Below are 24,447 nucleotides of genomic sequence, written 5' to 3' on the forward strand. Positions count from 1 at the left end.
TGTTAAACTCCATTTACCGGGTCAATTTCTGTACGAACAAAAGCGGAATTGTGTCCGAAAATTCGGAATTTCATTTCATGGTAGACCCCCGGTTTTGTGGACGAAGTCGCAGTAAGAACTAGTTATTTATAAATCCATACCGAATAATGGATGTGTAATAACTTGGCAAATGAAAGCGTACATAACAATACTTCGTGATTCGTTCGGCCATTGTTTGGGAGCAATCAATTTGTAGGTATTATGCCTGCGTATATTTATAAACACAAAGGCTTCTGTGGAAGTCATTTTACTTATTGATATAAAGTGACAATACATTTACCAGAGGGAGACTTTGTACAAAAGTCGTTTGCTTGGGCAACTCTGGCCCATTCGTGTTTCTACCGTGAAGCCGTCGCGTTTGTATGGTTATGTTTCGGTTTGAAGGTTGGGATATGGCAGTGAATTTACAGAGTACAGAGGAATAACACCTGAGTCCTCAGGAATGGCAACGCATGGGGGGTATCATGGGCGAAACAGTATGCTCTGTTATGTCCAGAGTACTGCTCATGTCTATAGGCGACGGTTACCACTTTCCATCAGGTGGGTCGTCAGCTTGTTTGTCGTTCTTGAGTGGCGATCGCGTACAGGTAAACGCAGTGTAGGACAACCCCCTCTACTACATAAATGGAGTGACGAAATGAAATGCATTGCAGGGAGTCAGTGGATGCAGGTGGCTTAGGACCGTTCTTTATGGCAGTCTATGGGGGAGGCTTATGTCCAGCAGTGGACGGATAATGGCTGAAATGATGATGATGATGATGATCGCAATACAATTTATCATTTTAAATTTTTGAGTCGGAATCGAACTGGAATTATCAGAATCTTTTGAAGTGACATTCCATACGTTTAATTCTACACTATTTGTCCCACTGGTGTCATCGAATTACAGACAAAATTCGTTCCTTTGGCGAGCTAGCAACAACTTTAATACTCTTTCTAGAACTCCTAATATCGATTAATTTAAAAAATATATAATATCAGTAAGAGACCAAGTGAGTAAGCAATTTTTTTATTCATCAGTCAGTTTGAATTACTATTGTATGGATAAAAAGGCCATATTTAATCCTTACTTTGTATTTTACTTTTCATTTGTTTTTTTGTTAACTCCTATTTTTGCTGCTTTGTGTACAGCGCCTTGTATCTATATTGTTGCTACTTGTGAAAACCTATTAGTGGCTTATTTCTACGCTTATATCTATTATAAAATTTATTAATTTGTACGAGCCATATCGCGGGTTACAGTCAGATTATTAACTAAAAAAAATAATTAAATAATCTAAATAGAAGAAAAGTTAATCTAGATATATAATTAGAAATAAGTAATTAAAAAATAAAATATATACATATATATATATATATATATATATATATATATATATATATATATATATATTTAAAAAAAATTCTTTGAGATCACTGCCATCTGGTAGCGTGCCTAGGATACTTGCTGCATTTCCACGCTGAATAGCAATGGAAATGCGTTGACCAAAGTAAGTGGCTTATTTTGTTATCTTAAAACTGTATCTATTTGTTGTAATGTAGCTCTGGTTTTCCTATGAATAAATAAATAAATATCTAGGCCATAACGGTCTCAAACAATAATATAATATAATTATTAATTTTAACAGGATTGTTGACGGTCGAACAATTCTCTCTTAGTTATATGGTTTCGTAGTGTATTCTACTTTCTTAGACATTAAAGACATACTTGCGGCCTCAGACGTCCCGATTTTCATTTTTTTTTTTATAGAGCAAATAACTGACATACAATTAGATAATTTATTTACACCACTTACAGCACACAAATTACAACAAAAAAAACATACACATAATACACAATAAAAGAGACAAAAGGATGAAAACAAAAAAGCACAAAACAAAAAAAAAACAAAATATACAAACTAACAATCTCCTTTCTTTCCCTTCCTTGATGCGTGTGCCATAGTAACATAAAATGGTCACAACTCAGTTTATTGCTTTGCACTCAAATGAGCAAAGCACTGATATTCTGCTGTGGCCAAGAGTCAGTCGAGAAACTCCTCATTAGAAATAACAATAAAAAAAAATATAAATAAAATACAGTGTATGTGTCCATTACATTCGCCTCCATTTGATTCTACGTTCTAAATTCTACGTTCTAAGTTCTCAATTTAGAGTACTGTGGTTGCCAATCCGCCTGCCAAGCGGGACAAATATTGGCAAAATAACCCCCATAAGGGACAGAGTGGACAGTTAATTATATATATATATATATATATATTCGAAGTGTTTATAACTTCTATATTTATTTTGTTCTATAATTTTTACACCTTTTTAATGCATACAAAGTTATTTTATTTATTAAATAATTAAATATAGATACGTCAAGACACACTTTATGCGTAAGTATATAGAACACAGATAAAAAAAAACGAGTCAGCTAATTGTCAAATTAGCTGACCTGTTTTTGAGACCATAATCTCTATCTATATAATCTAAGGAAGAAGGATATAGGCTCTTTTTTATCCACTATTGTGAACGTATACTGGTCGCACGGGCGAAGTCGCTGGTAAAAGCTAATTCTGTTGTAAATTTAATTAAAGCACACTCAAAGGGACCGTAATATTGATATCAAATTAGTTACATGTTTGCGAATGTTTTCAAATTGGACCTTCTCTGTGTGCTCGTTAGGAGTTCAGTTCACGCCTATACAAATATCGTGGTGTAAGCGACAAGCGATAGCGATTTTTTTTAATAACACAGAGGGCAAACGAGCATGTGGCTCACATGATGGTAAACGACTACAGCCGTCAATGATTACTTGCAATACCAGAGGCATTGTAGGTGTGCTGCTGGCCTTTGGAAAAGGAATATGCTCTTTTCTTGAAGGTTATGATGTCATATCGGTGCGGAAATACTGCTGCTAGAAGTTGATTCCAAAGAGTGGTTGTGCGTGGAAGAAAGTGCCTTGAAAAACGCACGGTGAAGGACCGCCACTCATCCATAATAAACAGTTTTTTTTTAATTATATTTAGAATGACAAACAAACTGACGGCGTATCTGATAGTAAATGATAACCGTCGCCTGTAAATATCAATAGAAACAAAAATTACAGAATACACTGTGACGCCTATGGTAGCTTTCATACGTTGTTAGTTACGTGTATTTTGTTGATAATAACAGTTAATTTTGCATATGCGTCACGATCATTTATTAAGATTAGTGGAGTAGAGTAGTTTTGGGACCATCCGGTCCCAAAACTGGTAGAAAATTTTCGACAAAAACTCACTTAAGTGGATATGGTTATTATATTCGCAATTCTTATCCTTACTGATCCTTACACAGAAAGGTATTATACCTCTGTATCCTGTTTCACCCCTGTATCACTACCATATCCTACCTATAATGTAAACCCAAATGTTTCACGGCAGAAACAAGAAGGAACATGAGTACCCAAGTAGACGACTTTTGTACAAAATCTCCATCTGGTATTTTATTTATTTCAGCCCATAACTGACAGTGTGGTCCCGGCATAGAATAGGTCACTCCTTCCTTTCCCGTGAGTGTCGTATGCGGCGACTAAGGGAAGGCAAGAGTGGAGCAGCAGCGTCCCACTTAAAACATCTCTAAACCTAATTACGGTTGCCGATCCAACTGCCAAGCGTGGCAACTACTAGCAAAACCCCCTAGGAGGGAGGTTTATGTTCAATAGTGAACAGTTAAAGGCTAAAATGAAGATTATAATTAATTATCCACTGCCGAACACAAGTCTTCCCCATAATGGAGTTTTGCTAGTAGTTGCCATGCTTGGCAGGGGAGTTGGCAACCGCAGTTAGGCTTTTAGAGATGTATTAAAAGGGACGCTGCTGCCCATCCCTCGACCATTCAGTTCTCTTAGTCGCCTCTTACAACACCCAAGGAAAGGAAGGGGTAACCTATTCAGGGCCAATACAGGGACCACACGGCTGGTATACCAATTTGTAGAAGACACAAATTGGTTGTTAGTTACTTTAAAAACATATTTTAAACATTCTTAAAAAGATAGTTTAACATTCGAAATCCCAAACAAACAAGTTACTGATTAGCTTTATTGTATTTATTAATATCGGCCAATGCCTTAATAATATAACTTAATGTATACAGAGACTAATTCCAAGTCTCCAATAATAGTTGTATCAATACTACGCTTCAAGGCATAAGAGATAGTAGATTTATTTATTTATTTTTGTTAATTTTTATATAACTTTTCAAATATTAGACACTATAGTTAAGTTCGTTAACAAATGAAAATAAAAATTTGCAATTTTGTCATTTTAAAAATGCTTTCTCGATTTAGTTCTGAAATATGTCATGGATGCACTGTGATTTACATATGTTTAGAGACAAGCGTTATTTTTTTACATTTATAATTTTAATTTAAGTGTTTTATGTGTATTTTTTGTTATCAACAAAACTTTCTCATGCAACTAAGAGCACTTAGCACTAGAGCATCAGAGGGAGACTTTGTACAAAAGTCGATTGCTTGGGTACCTCTGTTCCATTCGTGTTTCAACCGTGAAGCAGTTGTGTTTGCGTGACTGTGTTTCAGTTTAAAGGATGGGATATGGTGTGAATTTACTGGGTACAGAGGAGTAACACCTGAGTCCTCAGGAATAGCAACGCATGTGGGGTATCATGGGCGAAACAGTATACTCTGTTATGTCCATGGTACTGCTCATGGTCAGGTGGGCCGTCTGCTTGTTTGCTATTCTAAGTTGTATATAAAAAAACTTATCGTATTAGTGGATATTTTACTAATTTAGGTATTATCTTGTGTAAGTCCATACCATTGATTATTTGATTCGAATTATTTTGTTTAATTCCGCTACCATTAGTATGTGTGTGACTGCTAACACTCAAAGATTGACTGCTACAATTTCTACCATAAATTCTACAATCTTCCATATTAACTATCAAATACTGGCGATTCTTCCCACCTCCCTCCCAGGCCAATGTTCCTCAGTTGAAGGTGAACGACTGACATGATATCGATGAAATAAATCTGGTATTTTTCTTTCATAATTTTCTTTGAGATCTATAAGGTAAAGTAATAATAATAATCATATCTGAGATGACACAAATCCGCTCCGCTTATAAACTTGCACCAGCTGACATCTGATTGTAATTTATAACCCGCCATCAGCAGATAGGGTTAACCGTAATATTGTTTCTATAGACACATCCATTATTTACACGAACCATTTCGATGTGAAATAATTTGTGTAAACTTTGAATATTTTAAAAGACGGTTAAAATTTGATTATTTAACTGAACTCGTTGATCAGTTATAAATGTTTACCATAACAACTGTTTACTGTCCACTGCTGAGCATAGGCTTCCCCCATACCCTTATGGGGGAAGCCTATGTTCAGGATTTAACCAGTAGTTGCCACGCTTGTCAGGCGGGTTGGCAACTGCAGTTAGTGTTTGGTGATGTTTTAAGAGGGACGCTGCTGTCCATCCCTCGAACACTAAGTTCACTTAGTCGCCTCTAAAGGCACTCACGGGAAGGGAAGGGGTGGTAACTTCTGGCAAAATTCCTCCAATGGTAAACTGCGTAAAGGAACGCTCCCGTTCTTTATATTCAGTCTATGGGGGAGGCCTATGTTCAGCAGTGGATAGATAATGGCTAAAATGATGATGACGATGATATATATAGACATCAATAAAAAATTTTGTAATTAAGTGTAAAATTAAGTACTAAATAAACATTTACTTTCTCTCCATTTTTTTCTTTCTTTGTAATTACTGTAACTAACCGAGGACCTTTGTATATCCTAAATGTTAAACTAGTAGAGAATGCCTATAGCATTAAGTCCATCCTTTACTAGATTTCATTTGTCAACTTTTATACCTTAATATTTGTCCAATTGTAACACTAAGGAGGTTACTCAGAGGAGCTACTTACCCCCTTATTCATAAAAACTAAAACCTATTTTAACTATTTGCCATCACCGACGCCTTTTTATCACTTTCATTCAAATTGAGAATTTAGCACAAGAGAAAGAAACAAAAGAGTAGCTAAAATAGGTTTATGACAAATTTGACGTTTTTATAAATAAGGGATTAAATAAATAAGTAAATGTGTTTAGTTTTCCTTAACCTTGTTTTAATCTAAATATTGTAACTATCAAACTGTCATGATAATTTCAGTGGATTAGAAGCCATTAGCCATATAGGACTTTATCTGATTCTGTTTCATTCCATTATGGCCATATAGCACGAATGTAAATATGCTTTCGTTAGGGGACTAATACACTTTCCACTACCATTAGAACATTAATATTTATTTATTTCTTTAAACTTTAATGCACAGTGTTGGAATCAAAATGCGCTGAAATTGTTTTAATCAATTAATTAATTCTACAAGAATGAGAAATTCACAGTGGCCCGTATGCAAGTTGATGGAGGAAGAGAGAACGGTAACAGATCGCCGTGTTGCAATGCTACATTAATCAGTGTTTCCGTATACAAAATTTACATTATTAGTTTATGGTTTTAGAACAAAAAATATTTTATGTTAAGATATAATATTGGATCTTAACTACAGTAAAATTCTATGTGCATTTGGCAGACTTGACACCGGACGGTGTTCTCTACCACTCAACCATTGGGCAAACAGAGAAATGAGTAGGCGGTGCATTTTTAAATAGAGGAAAAAATAAAGCAATACTTGATATATTTATATAATATAAACATATAATTAGACTAATATAAATATACACCTAATATATTAAATTAATAAATATATACATACATAAATAAATATATAAAATATTACTATATAAAACAAATAAAACAACTATAATAGAAGAGCGAATAGCAATCTATGACGCAAACAGAGTAACCAGCAAGAGAAATTATAAGGGAACGAGTGTTTTTTTTTAAAAAGCATTATGTATATTACATTATATTTTTTTATAACACCATTTTTTATAGGCCATGATATCCCGTAACATCAGAGGCATTGCAGATGTGCTGCCGGCCATTTAAAAAGGAATATGCTCTTTTCTTGAAGGTTATGATGTATCGGTTCGGAAATACTGCTGCTGGAAATTGATTCTAAAGGGTGGTAATGCGTGGAAGAAAGTGCCTTGAATAACGCACGGTGGCGTACCACCACTGAACCAGACGGTTGAGATGAAACTTTAGTTTGTGGCGGGTTGTGAAAATCAGCAGCAATCCATCTGATATCAATCCGAATAATTTCTCAAAACACTCCCCGTGACAAATTCGGTTATAGATGCACAGAGGTGCAACATCTCTACGCAGTTTCAGTTACTAAGTTCAGTTTACTAATGGTAGTGGAAAATTAAATAAAATTTAAAATTGACAAGTGTATTTCTCCCTTAACGAAGGGCTATATGGCAACAATGGATATAGTATACCAGTAATATGGACTTTCCATAAAGTTAACACTAGATTCACTAAAATAATATTTTTTTAATCAAGAAAATTTACTCCCATGCTGGATCTACCTTAGTTTTGTGGAACTCTTTTATTTGGAACAAAAAAATGGTTGTCGCAAAACAAAATGTATTAACAGACACACAAAACCGCGTTCTGAAATGAGCTGAAAGCATGAATGGAAGGTGATATACTGCATTTTTGAAATTTTGCTGCTAATTGCATTTTTAAGACACTTTAGATTTATAATTAAGGATTGTATCCACAAAAAAAATTTCTACTATTGTGACAAAACCAGTAATTTTGATCTAAAAACTAAACTACTGAACCGATTTCGATAAAATTTCTATAGGACTGATCTGTAAGTATATCCTTTCAGATAAGAAAACTTAGGCAATAAACATAAAAAGAAAATTTAACTTAATTCCTTTTCCTTATCAGCCGTTAACTGTCCACTACTAAGTAGTATAGCATAGCCTCCACCATAAGGGGGGTTCGGTCAGTAGTTGTCACGCTTGGCAAGCGGGTTGGCAACCGCAGTTACGCCTTTGGTGATGCTTTAAGAGGAATACTTCTTTTTGTACTCGGTTGAAAATACTCGTCATTTATTTCATTTCCATTCAACTTGTATCTAATAGTACTCGCATAGGTGACGGTTACCACTTTCAATCAGGTGGGCTGTCAGCTCGTTTTCCATTCTAAGTTGCATAAAAACAATTTTCAAAAATTCAAACTACCCGTGCAAAGCCGGGCCGGATTGCTAGTTTAAAAAGGCACTTACAGATGCCGCCCATTAGGCGCAGATTGCTTTAATGCGAGCAATTATTCCATTGGCTGGGGCGAGCTTGTACGCTTTCATATGAATATATACAAAACGCCAGATGGCGTTACTAGCCCATGGTGGCAATTTCCATAATCTGTTGCAATTTAATAACGTTGGCCCGATGTAAAATGTTGCTTATAATAAATATATATATTTTTTTATACACCTTAGAATGGCAAACAAGCTGACGGCCCACCTGATAGAAAGTGGTAACCGTCGCCAATAGACATGAGCAGTACTGTGGACATAACAAAGTATACTGTTTCACCCATGATACCCCCCATGCCCTTCCTCTGTACCTTGTAAATTCACGCCATATCCCACCCTTCAAACCGAAACACAGCCATGCAAACACAACTGCTTCACGGTTGAAACATGAATGGGACAGAGGTTCCTAAGCAAACGACTATTGTACAAAGTCTCCCTCTGGTAAATAAATAAAATATATATATATATATATATATATATATATATATATATATATATATATATATATATATATATATATATATATATATATATATATATATATATATATATATATATATATATATATATATATATATAATCGTTCTAAACAGAAAGAATGAAAAATCACTCAATTTATTTGATTATTTTAAAGACAATCTAATAAGTATTAGTTCAAATCGACTCTAATTAAATCAATTTTCATTTTTATATATAGGTACCTACAAACATCTATAATTCATCATATCCCTTTTTTGCATACCGGTGAAAATTTCCATCATAACATTGAATGATTAAAACTTATATAAAAATCCAAATTCACTTTAAGTTGATCGTGTCTGGATAATTTTTTTAATGTCCATTGCAGAAAAAAAAAACATAGCTGTCTAATTTATAGTTTTAACCATTTTTCCTTTAATTTTAAACATGAATTATATCATTTTCATTATATGACATTGATTTCACCAATAAAAAAATCATGCAAAGAAGGGATATCATATCAGCCTTTAACTGTCCACTGCTGAATATAAGCCTCCCCCTTGGGGGGTGGAGAGTGCCAGTAGTTGTCACGCTTGGCAAGCGGATTGGCAACCGCAATTGAGCGTTATATGTTTTATGAGGAACACTGCTGCCCATCTCTCGCCCTTCCTTAATCGCCTCTTACGACACCCACGGGAAAGGAAGGGGTGGCCTATTCTATGCCGGGACCACACGGCACGGCAACTTTCATAATTAAATTAATGAAATTACAAAGTTAATTTGACTATAATAATAAAATTGTATTTAGACGTTGTCAAAAAATGGCAGATATTTAAGAAATTAAAATTGTGTTATACAAAAAATTTACTTCAACTATGACAACACCAGTTATTTTACTTTAAAAACTTAACTAAACCATCGTACGGCTCGCCATCGACAGGGAGTTCATCCTCATGTCCTACAGCCTCAATGGTCGCGTATTGCGCGGTTTCAGAGATGTTTCCTCCCACGAACACTCAGGTTGTAGAATGAGCTCCCTGCCGAGGTTTTCCCAAGAGACTACAGCATGGGGTTCTTCAAAAGGGGGGTAAAGAGGTTTCTTCAGGCTCGGCAACGCACGCGTTATACCTTTGGTATTGCAGGTGTTCATAGGCTCCTGGGCGCCCCCGGAAACGGAACGCATCCCGCCTCAGCAGCTGGAAGAGGTACTGGCTGCGCTTTTCCCAGCGCAGCCGGAGTTTACACCCCCTCCCATGTTACCGCGGAGCCATGAGGTTAGTGGTGCCGGAGTTGTAGGGGCCACGAGAGTCTCCCAGGAGGAGTTCGCAGCGGCTGTGGATAGGCTCCGGGCGAAAAACACCGCCCCGGGGCCTGATGGAATACCCGGCCGCGTTCTAGTCCTGGCCCTGGGCGCCCTAGGGAACCGTCTCTGGGACCTGTTCGACAGGTGCCTGGAGACGGGACGATTTCCCGACGAGTGGAAGATGGGCAGAGTGATCCTCTTACGAAAGGAGGGGCACCCCGCAGGTTCCCTTGCACCCTCGGCATTCCGTCCCATAGTACTACTGGGGGAGGTCGGCAAGCTGTTTGAAAGAATAATAGCTGGTCGCCTCAACCAACACCTGTCCCAAGTAGGTCCCGGCCTCAGTCCGAGGCAGTTCGGATTTCGTGCGGGTCTGAGCACCATCGATGCCGGGCTCTCTCGGATGAGGCGACATCCTGCGGTGGGGTGCTGTTGGCGGTGTCGCTCGACATCAAGAACGCCTTCAACACTCTGCCATTTGCGTGCATTAGGGAGGCACTAAAATATCATCAGGTGCCTCCCTACTTACGGGACGTAATCGGGGCCTACCTAGAGCACAGGACAGTGCACTGCCTGGGACAGAATGGGGCGGTAACGTCGAGGGAGATGCAGCGTGGTGTCCCACAGGGGTCGGTGCTAGGACCGATCCTGTGGAACATCGGGTATGACTGGAACTTGCGGGGTGCTCTACTTTCCGGCAGCGATGTTGTCTGCTATGCAGATGACACACTTGTTGTTGCCAAGGGGAGAACTTACAGGGAAGCTGCCCGTCTTGCCACGGCAAGCGTGGCACTCGTCGTCGGTCGTGCGCGTCGCCTTGGGCTCCATGTGGCGCTGGAGAAGTCGGAGGTACTATGCTTTCACAGACCCCGACGAGCGCCACCAGAGGGAGCCCACATAATGGTCAGTGGCCAGAGATTGGTCGTCAAGCCCCATATAAGGTACTTGGGTCTTGACTTAGACAGTCGCTGGAACTTCCGTAAGCACTTCAGAGGTTGGCCCCCCGCCTTATGGCGGCTGCCGGTGCTCTAAGCCGGCTGCTGCCAAACATAGGAGGGCCAGGAGGGAGCGCACGTCGCCTCTATCTTGGGGTGGTGAGGTCCATGGCCCTGTACGGGGCTCCAATATGGAATAGGGCCCTGAGCAGGCAAAATGTGGCTTGTTTAAACAGGCCACATAGGGCCATGGCAATCCGCATTATACGCGGATACCGCACTATCTCCACGGAGGCGGCGTGTGTGATGGCGGGCTCGCCGCCCTGGGACTTGGAGGCCAATGCCTGTGCATCGGTCTATGAGTGGCGTGCGGAGCGGAGGCGCCAGGGTGCCGAGCCTTTCAGGCTGGAAGTTGCGCTGCGGAAGTACCACATTCTGCAGCGGAAGTGGGAACAGCGGCTGACCGATCCATCGGCCGGCCGAAGGACCGTCGAGGCTATCCGTCCACTTCTTAAGAAGTGGATGGATAGGCGGCGAAGGCCGCTGACCTTCAGGATGACACAGATACTGTCCGGGCATGGGTGCTTTGAGCGATATCTGTGTCATGTCGCGCGCAGGGAGCCGACGGAGGAGTGCCATGCTTGTGGAGCGGACCAGGACACGGCGGAGCATACGCTGGAGGAGTGCCCAGCGTATGCCGATGAGCGTCGTAACTTGTCCGGGGTAGTGGGGACCGATCTCTCACTGCCCGCCGTGGTTTGGCGGATGGTGAGCAGTGAGAGATCGTGGGAAGCGATGCTCGCCTTCTGCGACGCCGTCATGTCGCAGAAGGAGGCGGCGGAAAGGGAGCGGGAGAGTGCCACTTTCGCACCGTCAATCCGCCGCAGACGAGTCAGACGCAGGAGGGGCGCGCCCAGTTCCGCCCCTCCTCCTTCCCCACTAGGGCCGGGGTGATACCTGTGGGAAGGTATTGTCCCAATGGTCCTGGGGGATGTGCTAATATACCGGCGCATCCTCCGAGTGGTAGGGTGAGCACGCCATCCACCCTATCTTGAGAGAGGAGACCTGTTCTTACCATCTGGGGGCGGGTCGCTGCCGTCTGAGATGTGGTGAGTGCGAAAGCGAACCCATGTCTCCGACATATGGCACCTCGAGGGTATATCGTCTGGTTTTTAGTGGGTACACCCCCACCTTACGGGAGGATTCCCACAGTACCCATTCACCTCCCACAAGGTGTATGGGTCTGCATAAAACATTTTCCAGACGTTAAAAAAAAAAAAAGGTGTTCATAGGCTACAGTAACCACTTACCATCAGGTGGGACGTATGCTTGTTTGCCACCTCAGTGGTATAAAAAAAAGTATCCTTTCAGAGATAAAAAATTCCAAATCGGTTTAGAATTGATGGAGTTATGAGGTAACAAATACAAAAAAAAAATTATAATACAGCCGAATTGAGAATTTCCTTCTTTTTGACGTCAGTGAAAGATGATGTAAGGAGTTTTAATAGGATTTATAGAATCCAAAATAATAATCTTTATAAATGTATGTATATATGTTTGTTCTGGTATCGAACAAAATTTCCCTGCATTAAATTTGATGGCATTTTCACAGTTTTATTTCTGAAGGTTTAACTTAAAAATCTTACTTATAATAAATCTGTAGACAGATCAATTCTGTACATGAAATATATTTCCAAAATAACTATTAGGGGTTGATTAGTGATCGATACTGATGCCAAAAATGCAATCAGTAAAATGTTTGTCTATCTGTCTGTATGTTCGTTATAAAAACAAAAACTACTTGACGGATTTTAACGAAACTTGGTACAATTATTCTTCATACTCCTGGGTAGGTTATAATATACTTTTCATCGCGCTACGATCAATAGGAGCAGAGCAGTGAAGGGAAATGTTGGGAAAACGGGAGAAGTTACTCCATTTTTAAGCTACCATCGCGTGTGTAGCCTTAATGGCCACTTTTTAAAATGTAAAAATGTCAACCCGCGCGAAGCCGGGACGGGCCGCTGCTTGGTATATATCGTCATAGTCGTAGAATACTGACGGATCTTTATATGTAATATTTGTCAGATCCGTCAGTATTCTACCACTATGACGAAATTTTGGTCATCTAGAAATGGTGCATTTCATTAATACTGAAATCCGTACGAAGTAGTGGACAGAAAACTATGTAGTTATCAATAATTCTAATAGCTCACCTGCGGTAGATGTCTAGTTTTACGCGGCGGCAACTTTTCCTTCACCTCGCCCGTTCCCGATAAACACTTCCCGTTTGGCACGCCACCGGCGGCTATCTCTTCCTTGCCAGTATTCGAGTTTCGCTCCATAGGTCTCGATATCGGAATGTTGTGCTTTTCAAAATAACCATTCTGTATCATTTGATCTAAGGAAACTTCTAATTCTCTGACTGGGACCACTCGCTTCCCGCAAATTGGGTCGTCGACGATCATTTTCCGATTGCAACCGGACACTTCAGAGAATTTTACGTTCTTCTTGGTTTCTTCAGGTTTTTTAGGTCGTGACCTCCTCTCTGGCGCTTCTGTGGTCCAGTACCGTGCGTTTTTGTCACTCAATCGTAACGGCTTGCAGACTGCAACGTTTTTCGGTGTAGAATTTTGGGTTACCTCGTTACATGGTTTTGGTCTTCGTTCATATATCGTTACTTCTTTCTGTCTCGATTCCGTTCTTCTTCTGTACGGTTCGTAAGATTCCCTAGTTCTCCTTCTATCGTCGATTCGAAAATCGTAGTAGTCCTTTTTATATCTTCGCCCGTTTCGGTCGTCATAATTATAATAATTTCTAGGCAACGAGTTATATTTGACGTCATAGGATGTGGGCAAATTGAGGTACTCCGGCCTGATCGGTCTAAATAAAGATAGGCGGCCTTGTGCCTCATCGAAATCGGAATAAATGTCTTCGTATACATAGCCATTTTTTCTTTTAGGTAGCTCATAACGTTCTACTCTGTGGTTGTACCTTCTGTGTTCTCTGTCACTCCAATTGTAATCTTGTCTACGTCTAGAATCGTATTGGTCGTATTCTGGCCGCCTATCATAGAGTAATCTCTCACGGGAGCCGGCCATTCTTGCGTTATTAGATTTTTCTCGCCTGCAAAAGGAAAGATCGCATATTAATGAAGGGCTTTGTTGAAACTGTGGGATTTGAGGGCTATCTTAACGGGAGGCGGTGGATCGTGAATGGGGGTTTGCAAGTTTTATGAGTACGAACAAAGGCAGGCATGATAGATATTTATAGGTCGGCCCATTTCATTTGATTTAGCTATTCAGTAGACTTCGAAACGGAGGAGGTTCTCGATCCATCTTTATTTTTAGGGTTCCTTATTAAAACTAGCATAAAATGGCTATTTTGTTTGTAAGGACTCTTATGGTGCAAGTTTGTCTGTTTATCTGTTTGTCCATTTGTCGCAGTACTATTAATACCATTAATAACTACATGTTATCATATCAAATTTAAATATTATTTTTTGTGCAGAACCCTCACTCGCGTGCAAGTTCTCTAACTCACATTTGACTGGTTTTATTTTTTGTAGCTATATTACGTCATTATGCCACTAATTGTCATTTATAATATTAGTTTATTAATAATATTAGTTTCATATCAATTTTATGACATTTTTGTTTGCAGTATAAAAACTGCTTGTTGTAAAGAAAAGTCCTCTAAAAGACACATAATCTTTGTTCTGAAAAGTAAAACGGCTTTATTTCTTTTATACGCTTAAGTACATTCACTTTTTACAGAAATATTAGAGTTATAACAAAAACGTACACAGGTAGAGTTATCCCTTAAATAAATTTCTTCCAGTCAATATGATAAATGATAAATTATTAGTAGCTATATAGTTATTAATAGAGTATAGATAAACAAAATTAAAAATATAAATATAAAATAACTATTATATGTACATAAAAGTAACTCAATTGTCAATTGTATTGTAATTTTTTGGAGCTTTGAGGACAAAAAGTTTTTCGTCATTCTGGTAGCATTTAATCGTTATGGAACCAACACAATTTCTATTGCTTGCAAAGAGAATTGTAAAAAAAAAAAATTTAGAATAACAATAAAAAAATGAAGTAATCCCTTTAAGGGAAAAGTTCGCCTGTGTACATTTTTATGATACTCTGATATCTATATTAAAAGTAAGAGGAGACTTTGTACAAAAGTCGTTTGCTTGGGTACCTCTGTCTCATTCGTGTTTCAACCGTGAAGCAATTGTGTTTGCATGGCTGTGTTTCGGTTTGAAGGGTGGGAAGGCGTGAATTTACAGGGTACGGAGGAATAACACCCGAGTCCTCAGGAATGGCAACGCATGGGGGGTGTCATGGGCGAAACAGTATACTCTACTATGTCCATGGTAATGCTCATGTCTATAGGCGACGGTTACCACTTTCCATCAGCCGGGCCGTCAGACTGTTTGCCATTTTAAGTTGCATAAAAAGGAACAAATTTATTTTGGAATTTTTTAAAAAAAATCATACTTCGTTAGAGTAAACAAATAAAATCTCTTTGAATCAATTTAGAATAGAATAGAATAGAAACATTTATTGCCAGTAAACATACAATTACAATATAAAATATAGATAACATATACAAAAAGTGTCCCATACTCGTCAAAAGGAACCGGCTCAGCCGATGCTGTGAGTGTCCCAGCGCAATGTGAACAGCTGCACAGCGCTGGTTTTCATTCAGTCCCTCTCTTAACAAAACATAACCAAAGTGCAGGGTACCACTGTAAATTGCTTCTTACAAGAATTATTTCTCAAATATACTATTTATAGGTTTTATTCGTGAACAAATATGCTATCTTTTCAGATAGTGTAACATATATATGTATAAGAAAACTAGTATTACAAAAGTTACTATAATATATAAGTCATATAAACTTGGATTGAACCTCTAGAATTACATTCTAGAGGTTAAATTCAAGTTTAATGATTATTACATAGCCGTACGTAGGTACGTTAAATTAGGAACTATTGAAATTCATTGGAATTGTTAGACGAGAATGCGTTTAAAAGTTTTGGGTACAACATTTATATAACTAACAGGAGAAATGTTTATTTGGTTGTTATATACATATATGTATCTATATGTATCTATATATATATATATATATATATATATATATATATATATATATATATGTATATATACTACTAATAATCCCGTCAGGCTTCGCACAGGTAGATTTTTTTTTCATTTAAGGGTTTCCTCTTGTCGGTACAACTAATTCATGCATCTTCTTCCAGCCAGCTCTATTCCAGGACATATCCTTGACCTTCCTATACAACATGACACCTAGTGTTTCTTTTATCTGTCCCATGCATGTATTTTATACAACTTAGAATAGCAAACAGGCTGACAGCCCACCTGATGGACAGTGGTAACCGTCGCCTATAGACATGAGCAGTACCATGGACATAACAGAGTATACTGTTTCGCCCATGATACCCCCAATGCGTTGCCATTCCTGAGGACTCGGATGTTATTCTTTTTTTTTTTTTTTTTTTTACAACACAGGGGGCAAACGAGCATGCGGCTCACCTGATGGTAAGTGACTACCGCCGCCCATGATCACCCACAACACCAGCGGCATTGCAGGTGTGCTGCCGGCCTTTTAAAAAGGAATATACTCTTTTCTTGAAGGTTATGTTGTCGTATCGGTTCGGAAATACTGCTGCTGGAAGTTGATTCCAAAGAATGGTTGTGCGTGGAAGAAAGTGCCTTGAAAATTTCCTCTGTGCCTAGTAAATTCACGTCATATCCCACCCTTCAAACCGAAACACAGCCATGCAAACACAACTGCTTCACGGTTGAAACACGAATGGGACAGAGTTGCTTAAGCAAACGACTTTTGTACAAAGTCTTCCTCTAAATAGATAAAATAGTATATTAAGCTTTCTTCATGGTTGGAAACGTCTAACTCTAACCCCTAGTGTTGCAGGCGTCCATAGGCTACAGTGATCATTTACCATCAGACAGGCTGTATGCTTGTTTGCCACCTTTGTGATATAGAAAAGAAAACCCTTACGTCACCTACGGGAAAAAGTGGAAACATTCTATACCGGGACCATACGACAAGATGGACGTATAGTTCTACTTAATCTTGGAACGAGGTTTCAGACACTATGCCAATTCGAAGCGATCTAATCTAGTCAGACAAAGCAATTACATATATATGAAACGTAATAACTAACCGCGTAATATTCAAAGCGTACCATGTGCCGGGTGTGTGCATGAATTTACATGTAAATTTATATTACATGTTACAGAGTAACGTGTAGGTGGAATTAATTTTGTTACAGAACTATTGCAAATTTGTAGATGCTGTTTACTTCATTCGCATGGTTAATACTTCATTCGTAACTATTTACTCATGTTTTATGTATTTAAATGACAACTCGTCTCTTCTACAATTGGCAGATTCATTCTATGGTATGTACCATATATATTAAATTATTTCCATACAAATATGTTAAAAATATAATCTTTTTTTTATACAACTTAGAATGGCAAACAAGCTGACGGCCCACCTGATGGAAAGTGGTAACCGTCACCTATAGACATGAGCAGTACCATGGACATAACAGAGTATACTGTTTTGCCCATGATACCCCCCATGCGTTGCCATTCCTGAGGACTCGGCAGTTATTCCTCTGTTCCCAGGAAATTCACGCCATATCCCACCCTTCAAACCGAAACACAGCCATGCAAACACAACTACTTCACGGTTGAAACACGAATGGGACAGAGTACCCAAGCAATCGACTTTTGTACAAAGTCTCCCTCTAGTACTATCTATTATATACACACCTTACATCTACGTACTATAAATATCAAAAATAAGTCCTTAAAAAATTACTTAAAGATAAAAAAATTCTTTGAGATCACTGCACACTGGTAGGGTACCTAGACTTGCTGCATTTCTATAGAAATGCGTTGACCAAAGTATAGGTCATTATTGTTACCTCCATACAAAATTTTATAAAAATTTAATACACAATTTGCAAATCATGTTAATAGGTACGTAGTAAAATTTAATATTTTATATAGCACTATTTTTCAAGAGATACGTATTCAAACAGACTAACGGACAAAACTTTCAAAAATAGACACCTTTGATTGATATTTAAATCAATAACTACTATTAAATTAAATTGAAACATAGAGAAATAGTGTCAATATTGTTTTATAACATATCCCCTACAGTATTATGTCCCCTATAGATACACTGCGACGTCACAAGCCTCCGACGTCACATAAAACAAGCTAAAGCGACAAATAGTCGAGTGATTTGATGAGCTAAAAATAAAGTTCGTATCCAGAAACGAGGTTATGGTAGTGCGGAGAATCGGAGAGAATTATCGACATCGATAGAACGAACAAGAGATAATTTCAATTTTTAATAAAGGGAAACAAATTTTCTATAGTTGTTTGAATGGTTACATATATCTGTGATTATTGGTGTATCTCATATTTATAAAAAAAAAATTAAGCCTTATACAAATCTAATTTAATCAGTGTTTTTTCACTTTCAAACTTAGACATTAGCATAAGAGAAAAAGATTGAGATGTTTGACGTTTTTATGAAGAAAAAGGTTTTTTTTATACAACTTAGAATGGCAAACAAGCTGACGGCCCACCTGATGGAAAGTGGTAACCGTTGCCTATTGACATGAGCAGTACCATAGACATAACTGAAGCTTAACAGTATACTCTATACTGTTAAGCTTCAGAAGTATTATTTATTAAAGTTTATTTATTATTAAAAAATGCTCTTTATCAGGCAGGAAACCTGTAACACTATGATCTGTATGATCTTTTGTGTTCGCCTCTTTTTTAACTTCGCTACTGTCAATGGTGGGAATTTTAAAATGTTCTTAGCAGCAATATTTTTTGCATCTCGATATATTGTTTACGCATGAGTGGAATGCGGCTACAAATTATTTTTTTTCTTCAGTGTCACAAAATTTACAAACGGTTTTTGGGCATAAGTCTAGTTGGACTATGTGCTTATTTATTTTGCAGTATTCAGCGAGTGCTTTTGCTAATAATTTTATAATAGTTAATTTCTTTGAATGTTTTATATTTTGATATTTAGGGTCTAAGAACCTCTTAATCAGGGCCTTCGAATGGTTTAATCTTGGAAACAAAAGCCAGGTATTCTAATCTGAGCTTTAGGGTTCAAGGCATGCCACAAAAAAATTCTGATCCTGTTTGGGCATTCTTTGGTAATTGTTCAGCTGTTTCAATTCCATGGATGTTTAAGTAAAAAGATTTCGATATAACATCTCAAGGTAATGTTATTCCTTTTACCGAAATCGTTTCATAACATTATACAGTTTTTATAAATTATTATTTGCGCCAAAATTGCGCTTGCACACACCTTACTCTTGCCCATTCTTGATTATGCCGACTCCTGTTATTAAAACCTCACCGAAGAGCAATTAAACAAACTTGAGCGTCTTCAAAATTTATGTATCCGCTTCATATTTGGTCTTCGCAAATTCACATTTCTTACTCAAGTGGCTCCCTATTCGTTTTCGTCGTAATCTGCATATCCTGTCTCTTCTTCTTCAGGATTGCGTAACAATCCTTTTTAATCTTATTTGGTGCGCTCAAACTCTTACTAGCTTCAAAACCTCTGTTAAATCCTACTACCTTTCCCTTTAGTACTATTTTCCTGTGTTCTCTCTTCATTTTCCTCCATCATTTTCTTCTGTTGTATGTGTGCTATTAAGTATATGTATGTTTATGTATATATTTGTTTGTGTATATGTAATGTATATATATATATGTGTATATATGTGATAATATCTATATAATAGTGCGCCACCTACCCTTTGTCTTTTTCTCAATGTCCTCTACCCAAAGGTTGTCTGAAAGAGATTGCTTAGCGATAAGGCCGCCTTTTGTATCACTTTTTATTAATATTTACTGTATTTGTTATTTCTCTTTTTACTTGGTGCAATAAAGTGTAAAATAAATAAATAAATATTTTAATTTTCTTTGAGTCAAGTGTTGGTAATGCTGCTTGAATATCCGAGTAAATATATTTATTAGTTCTATATCTTATGATGGCCATAGTTTTTGCCTGAAAGATTAAGACTTGTCTAAATTAAAAGAGCTGTGGACTATTGGTCCAATACTAGACATATCATTTTCCACATTTTCATTTGACCTGAATGCATCTGAACCAAGTATCAAAAGCTTAAAAGTCTCAAGCCTCCAATGCTCGAATAATTAAAATATACTCATACTGAACTATTATATTCTGTGGGAATTGGGTGAACCTCTCTATTTTTCTCTGTATATCGTAATTTAGAAATACAAACAATCGATACAGTCGAATTGGCAACACTACACGAGGCACGGGGTGGCGCACTGCGGTATGAAATGCTCATAGATAAATCACATTCATCTCGTTTAGTTTCACTATTCCATTCTTAGATTTTATTCATATTATACCAATAATATTAGATATTTTTAGCTTTTTTTTCCCGTCACTTCGTACGCATGTTTTGCAGAAATAGGAAAACCAATGATTTAGATATTTTATTTCATTGGTTTTCCTCCTTCTGAAATCTATATAGAGATTACATACAGCAGTTTTTAAATTGAATTCAGGAACGTAACTGTGATGACCGCATCAAATTTGGTGTAGTAGTTTTATTAAAATGCCAAACATACAGACAGAGAGTAAAATTCCAAAAGAAAATTTTTTTCGCATTTATTGATCTTTCTTTTTTATAATATTTTTTTTTTAAATATCTCTAATGTACAGACATCGTTGTTTGCCGTATGGTTCCCGTATAGAATGGGCCACCACTTTTTTTCCCGTGGGTGTCATAAGAGGCGACTAAGGAAGCTTATGGTGGAGGGGTGGACAGCAGCAGAGTCCCTCTTAAAACATCTGTAGAAGCCTAACGGCGGTTGCCAATCCGCCGCCAAGCGTGGCGACTACTAAAACCCCCCTTATGGGGAAGGCTTATATTCAGCAGTGGACAGTTAAGGGCTGAAACAGTAGAAACAGGCATAATACCGCCGTTTTCAGGATTTTCTACAATGTTCATGATTATAAGCGATGGGCCATTAGATGGACTGTCAGCTTGTCTACCATTTTACGTTAAATAAAAAATATTACCTTTAAAGATAAGATGGTAAATACCCAGTCATAAATAATGCATGAGCTTCTTCCAAATTAAGTATCTAGTAATTTTATACCACTGAGAATTCACATGAATAATCAAAAAATGGATAAAGCATCATCATCATCATCATATCAGCTGTCTATTGTCCACTGCTGAACATAAGGTAGGTTTGCCAGTAGTTGCCAAACTTGGCAAGCAGATTGACAACCCCAATTATAATTTGGTGATGTTTTAATGCGACGTTGCTGCCAATCTCCCAATCATTGAATTACCTTAGTCATCTCTTACTACACCCAAGAAGAAAAAAGGCCTGGTCCATTCTATGCCGAGATTACACGACAGATCTAGTAAGTTTTATACCACTGACAGATTACATGAACGATCAAAGAATACATTGAACTACTGCAATTTTCACTCTCTGTATCCTCCAGAACTAATACACTATGCTTCTCGTCCCAGATTAACTCTCTTATTGACACAACAAAAGTTTCGACAACGTAATTCCGACATACGAAATATTTCGCCAACTATACAAAAAGGGTCACAGTAGAACTAAAACATGCTATTACGTCTAAATGTTACCCAAAATTCCGCAAGCACGATTGAGTTGGCGATACAAAACTAAACTGAACGGAACAATATTTGGCGCATTGCGGCTCCGGAACACAGCCAACAAAACTGGCTCGACGAGCTTTATTAATTGCTTACAGGTAATAAATACCTTAGAATAAATTAAATATAGTTTTGCAAAAAAATTACGTAATTTTTTTATACAACTTAGCATTCTAAGTTGTAAACTGTTGTTTGCAAACAAGCTGACGGCCCACCTGATGGAAAGTGGTAACCGTCGCCTATAAACATGAGCAGTACCATGGACATAACAGAGTATACTGTTTCGCCCATGATACCCCCATGCGTTGTCATTCCTGAGGACTCAGATGTTATTCCTCTGTACCCTGTAAATTCACGCCATATCCCACCCTTCAAACCGAAACACAGCCATGCAAACACTACTGCTTCACGGTAGAAATACAAAGGTACTCAAGCAATCGACTTTTGTACAAACTCCATCGCAGTATTTTGAATACAAGTTGCTACATGGTCCCGGCGTAGAATGAGCCATCGCTTCCCTTTCCGTGAGTATTGTAAGAGATGATGAATGGAACGTAATAGCTGAGGTATAGCAGCGTCTCTCTCTAAACCAATGCCTAACTGCAATTGCCAATCCAGTTGCCAAGCATGGCAACTACTAGCAACACCCCCCTTTTATGGGGGAAGCCTATGTTTAGCAGTGGACAGTTACTAGCTGATATGATGATGTACAACGTAATTTTGTTGACGCATTACTCTGATTAAGAAGCAACCTCGTGAACCTTTTATTTTAAAATTGGGTCAACGTATTTCTTGTAATGAGAATTCGTATTTCACTTTGCCGCATGGAAAAACCAGACATTCGCATAAGAGGGTATGGGAATTCGCATTAAGGAAGACTTACATGAAGTAATAGATACGAATAAATTCGTGATGATGAATTCTTCAGCAGTTCATCATTCATTTAATTATTTACATTTCATAATTAAACTTTTCATAAAGGGAATATGAAAAACTATATAATCAAACCATTGCCGTGTGGTCCCGGCATAGAATAGGCCATCCCTTCCTTTTCCGTGGACGTCGTAAGAGGCGACTAAGAGAACTTAATGGTCAAGGAATAGGCAACAGCGCCCTTCCTAAAACATCACTAAATCTTAACTGAGGTTGCCATCCCTCCCGCCATGTATTTCAACTACTGGCAAAGTCCCTCTTTTAGGGGAGGCCTATGATGTTTTTTTTACAGAACAGGAGGCAAACGAGCATGCAGCTCACCTGATGGTAAGTGACTAGCGCCGTCTATGGTCATCCACAACACCAACGGCATTGCAGGTGTGCTGCGGGCTTTTAAATAGGAGAATGCTCTTTTCTTGAAGGTTATGATGTCGTGTCGGTTTGGAAATACTGCTGCTGGAAGTTGATTTTGATGGGTTGATTAGTGATATTCAGCAGTAGATAGCCTACTGCTGATATTGTGATCATTCAGTTAGCAGTTTGTAGTTTTTTTTTTTAAGGGCGCTATCAATATATACCGGCGGGGCGCCAGTGAAGGATGATAGGTGAAGATGAAGCAGGTCAGTTAGCCCATCGTGACGAATTCAACAAGAATTGTTCACGATGGTTTCCAGGGGGAACCACGTGGAGGTCGACCTAATAGGACATATTGCTAGCAACGGGGTTGTCAAAATCCATTGCTAACAATCGCTTTCTCCCCAGCAGTTTGTAGTTAGTCTCCCATACTATTTCCCTTCAAATAGAGGTCAAGCTGTGTACCGGTTGGTATGTTGAAGTACTGTAGTATCTTGGACGAGTTCCAATTAATAAGATCCCTGTTATGTTATCAACGATATCCGTAACATGATGCTTTCTTAAACAATAGGCTTTCATGAACTTAGTGGTTAACTTAACATTAGGGATGGGTAATAAATATATAGCAATATCGATATATATTTTACTTACAAAATCTATATACTGGTCTAATGAAGTATATGTTAAATGTCTGTTATCCAAAAAAAATTTTTTTTTATACAACTTTCAATGGCAAACAATCTGACAGTCCACCTGATAGAAAGTGGTAACCGTCGCCTATAGACATGAGCAGTACCATGGACATAAATTCAAATTCAAATTCAAATTCAAAAATCATTTATTCATGTAGGACATTTTAGCCGCTTATGAACGTCAAATTTTTACATTATAATTTTATATTTTCCCTACCGTCCAGTTCGGTATATAGATCCAATTGAGAAGAACTGGCAAGAAACTCAATTGAATTACTTTTTTTTTTAAAGCCAGTTTATTTACAATGTATATTTATATAGGTGTCTATGTCTAACATTAAATGAAAATTCAGTGCATGAACACTATTGCCATGCACACTCGTCATTCAAGTAATCGTTTAGTGAGTAATAGGCTTTGCTCAGTAAATATGATTTAACAGATGTTTTGAATTTATTTAAGGGTAATTCCAACATATCCTTTGGTATCTTATTGTAAATTTTTATACCTATTCCCATAAAAGACCTATTAACTTTTTCTAAACGATACTTGGGGACAGCAAGTTTGTCTTTAAATCTAGTATTAATATTATGAATATTGCTGTTTTTTGGAAATAAGTCAAGATTTTTATGAACATATAGAATATTTGAATATATAAATTGAGAAGCAACGGTGAGAATATTTGCCTCTTTGAATTTC

At 37.9% G+C, this 24,447-nt stretch overlaps 1 protein-coding gene across 1 annotated transcript in view; it reads right to left on the reverse strand.

Annotated features, from left to right (window-relative positions):
• LOC113509126 (facilitated trehalose transporter Tret1-like) overlaps positions 1-24,447 on the reverse strand; it is a 76,674-nt gene that overhangs the window by 20,604 nt on the left and 31,623 nt on the right. The window contains exon 3 of the mRNA XM_052902108.1: positions 13,189-14,098. Within this exon, the coding sequence (XP_052758068.1) occupies positions 13,189-14,073 (885 nt within the window). The 5' untranslated portion in view covers positions 14,074-14,098. The remainder of the gene's footprint in view (positions 1-13,188; positions 14,099-24,447) is intronic.

Source organism: Galleria mellonella, unplaced genomic scaffold, assembly GCF_026898425.1.
Source record: "Galleria mellonella isolate WM207_F2 unplaced genomic scaffold, CSIRO_AGI_GalMel_v1 utg87, whole genome shotgun sequence".
NCBI classification, from domain to species: Eukaryota; Metazoa; Arthropoda; class Insecta; order Lepidoptera; family Pyralidae; genus Galleria; species Galleria mellonella.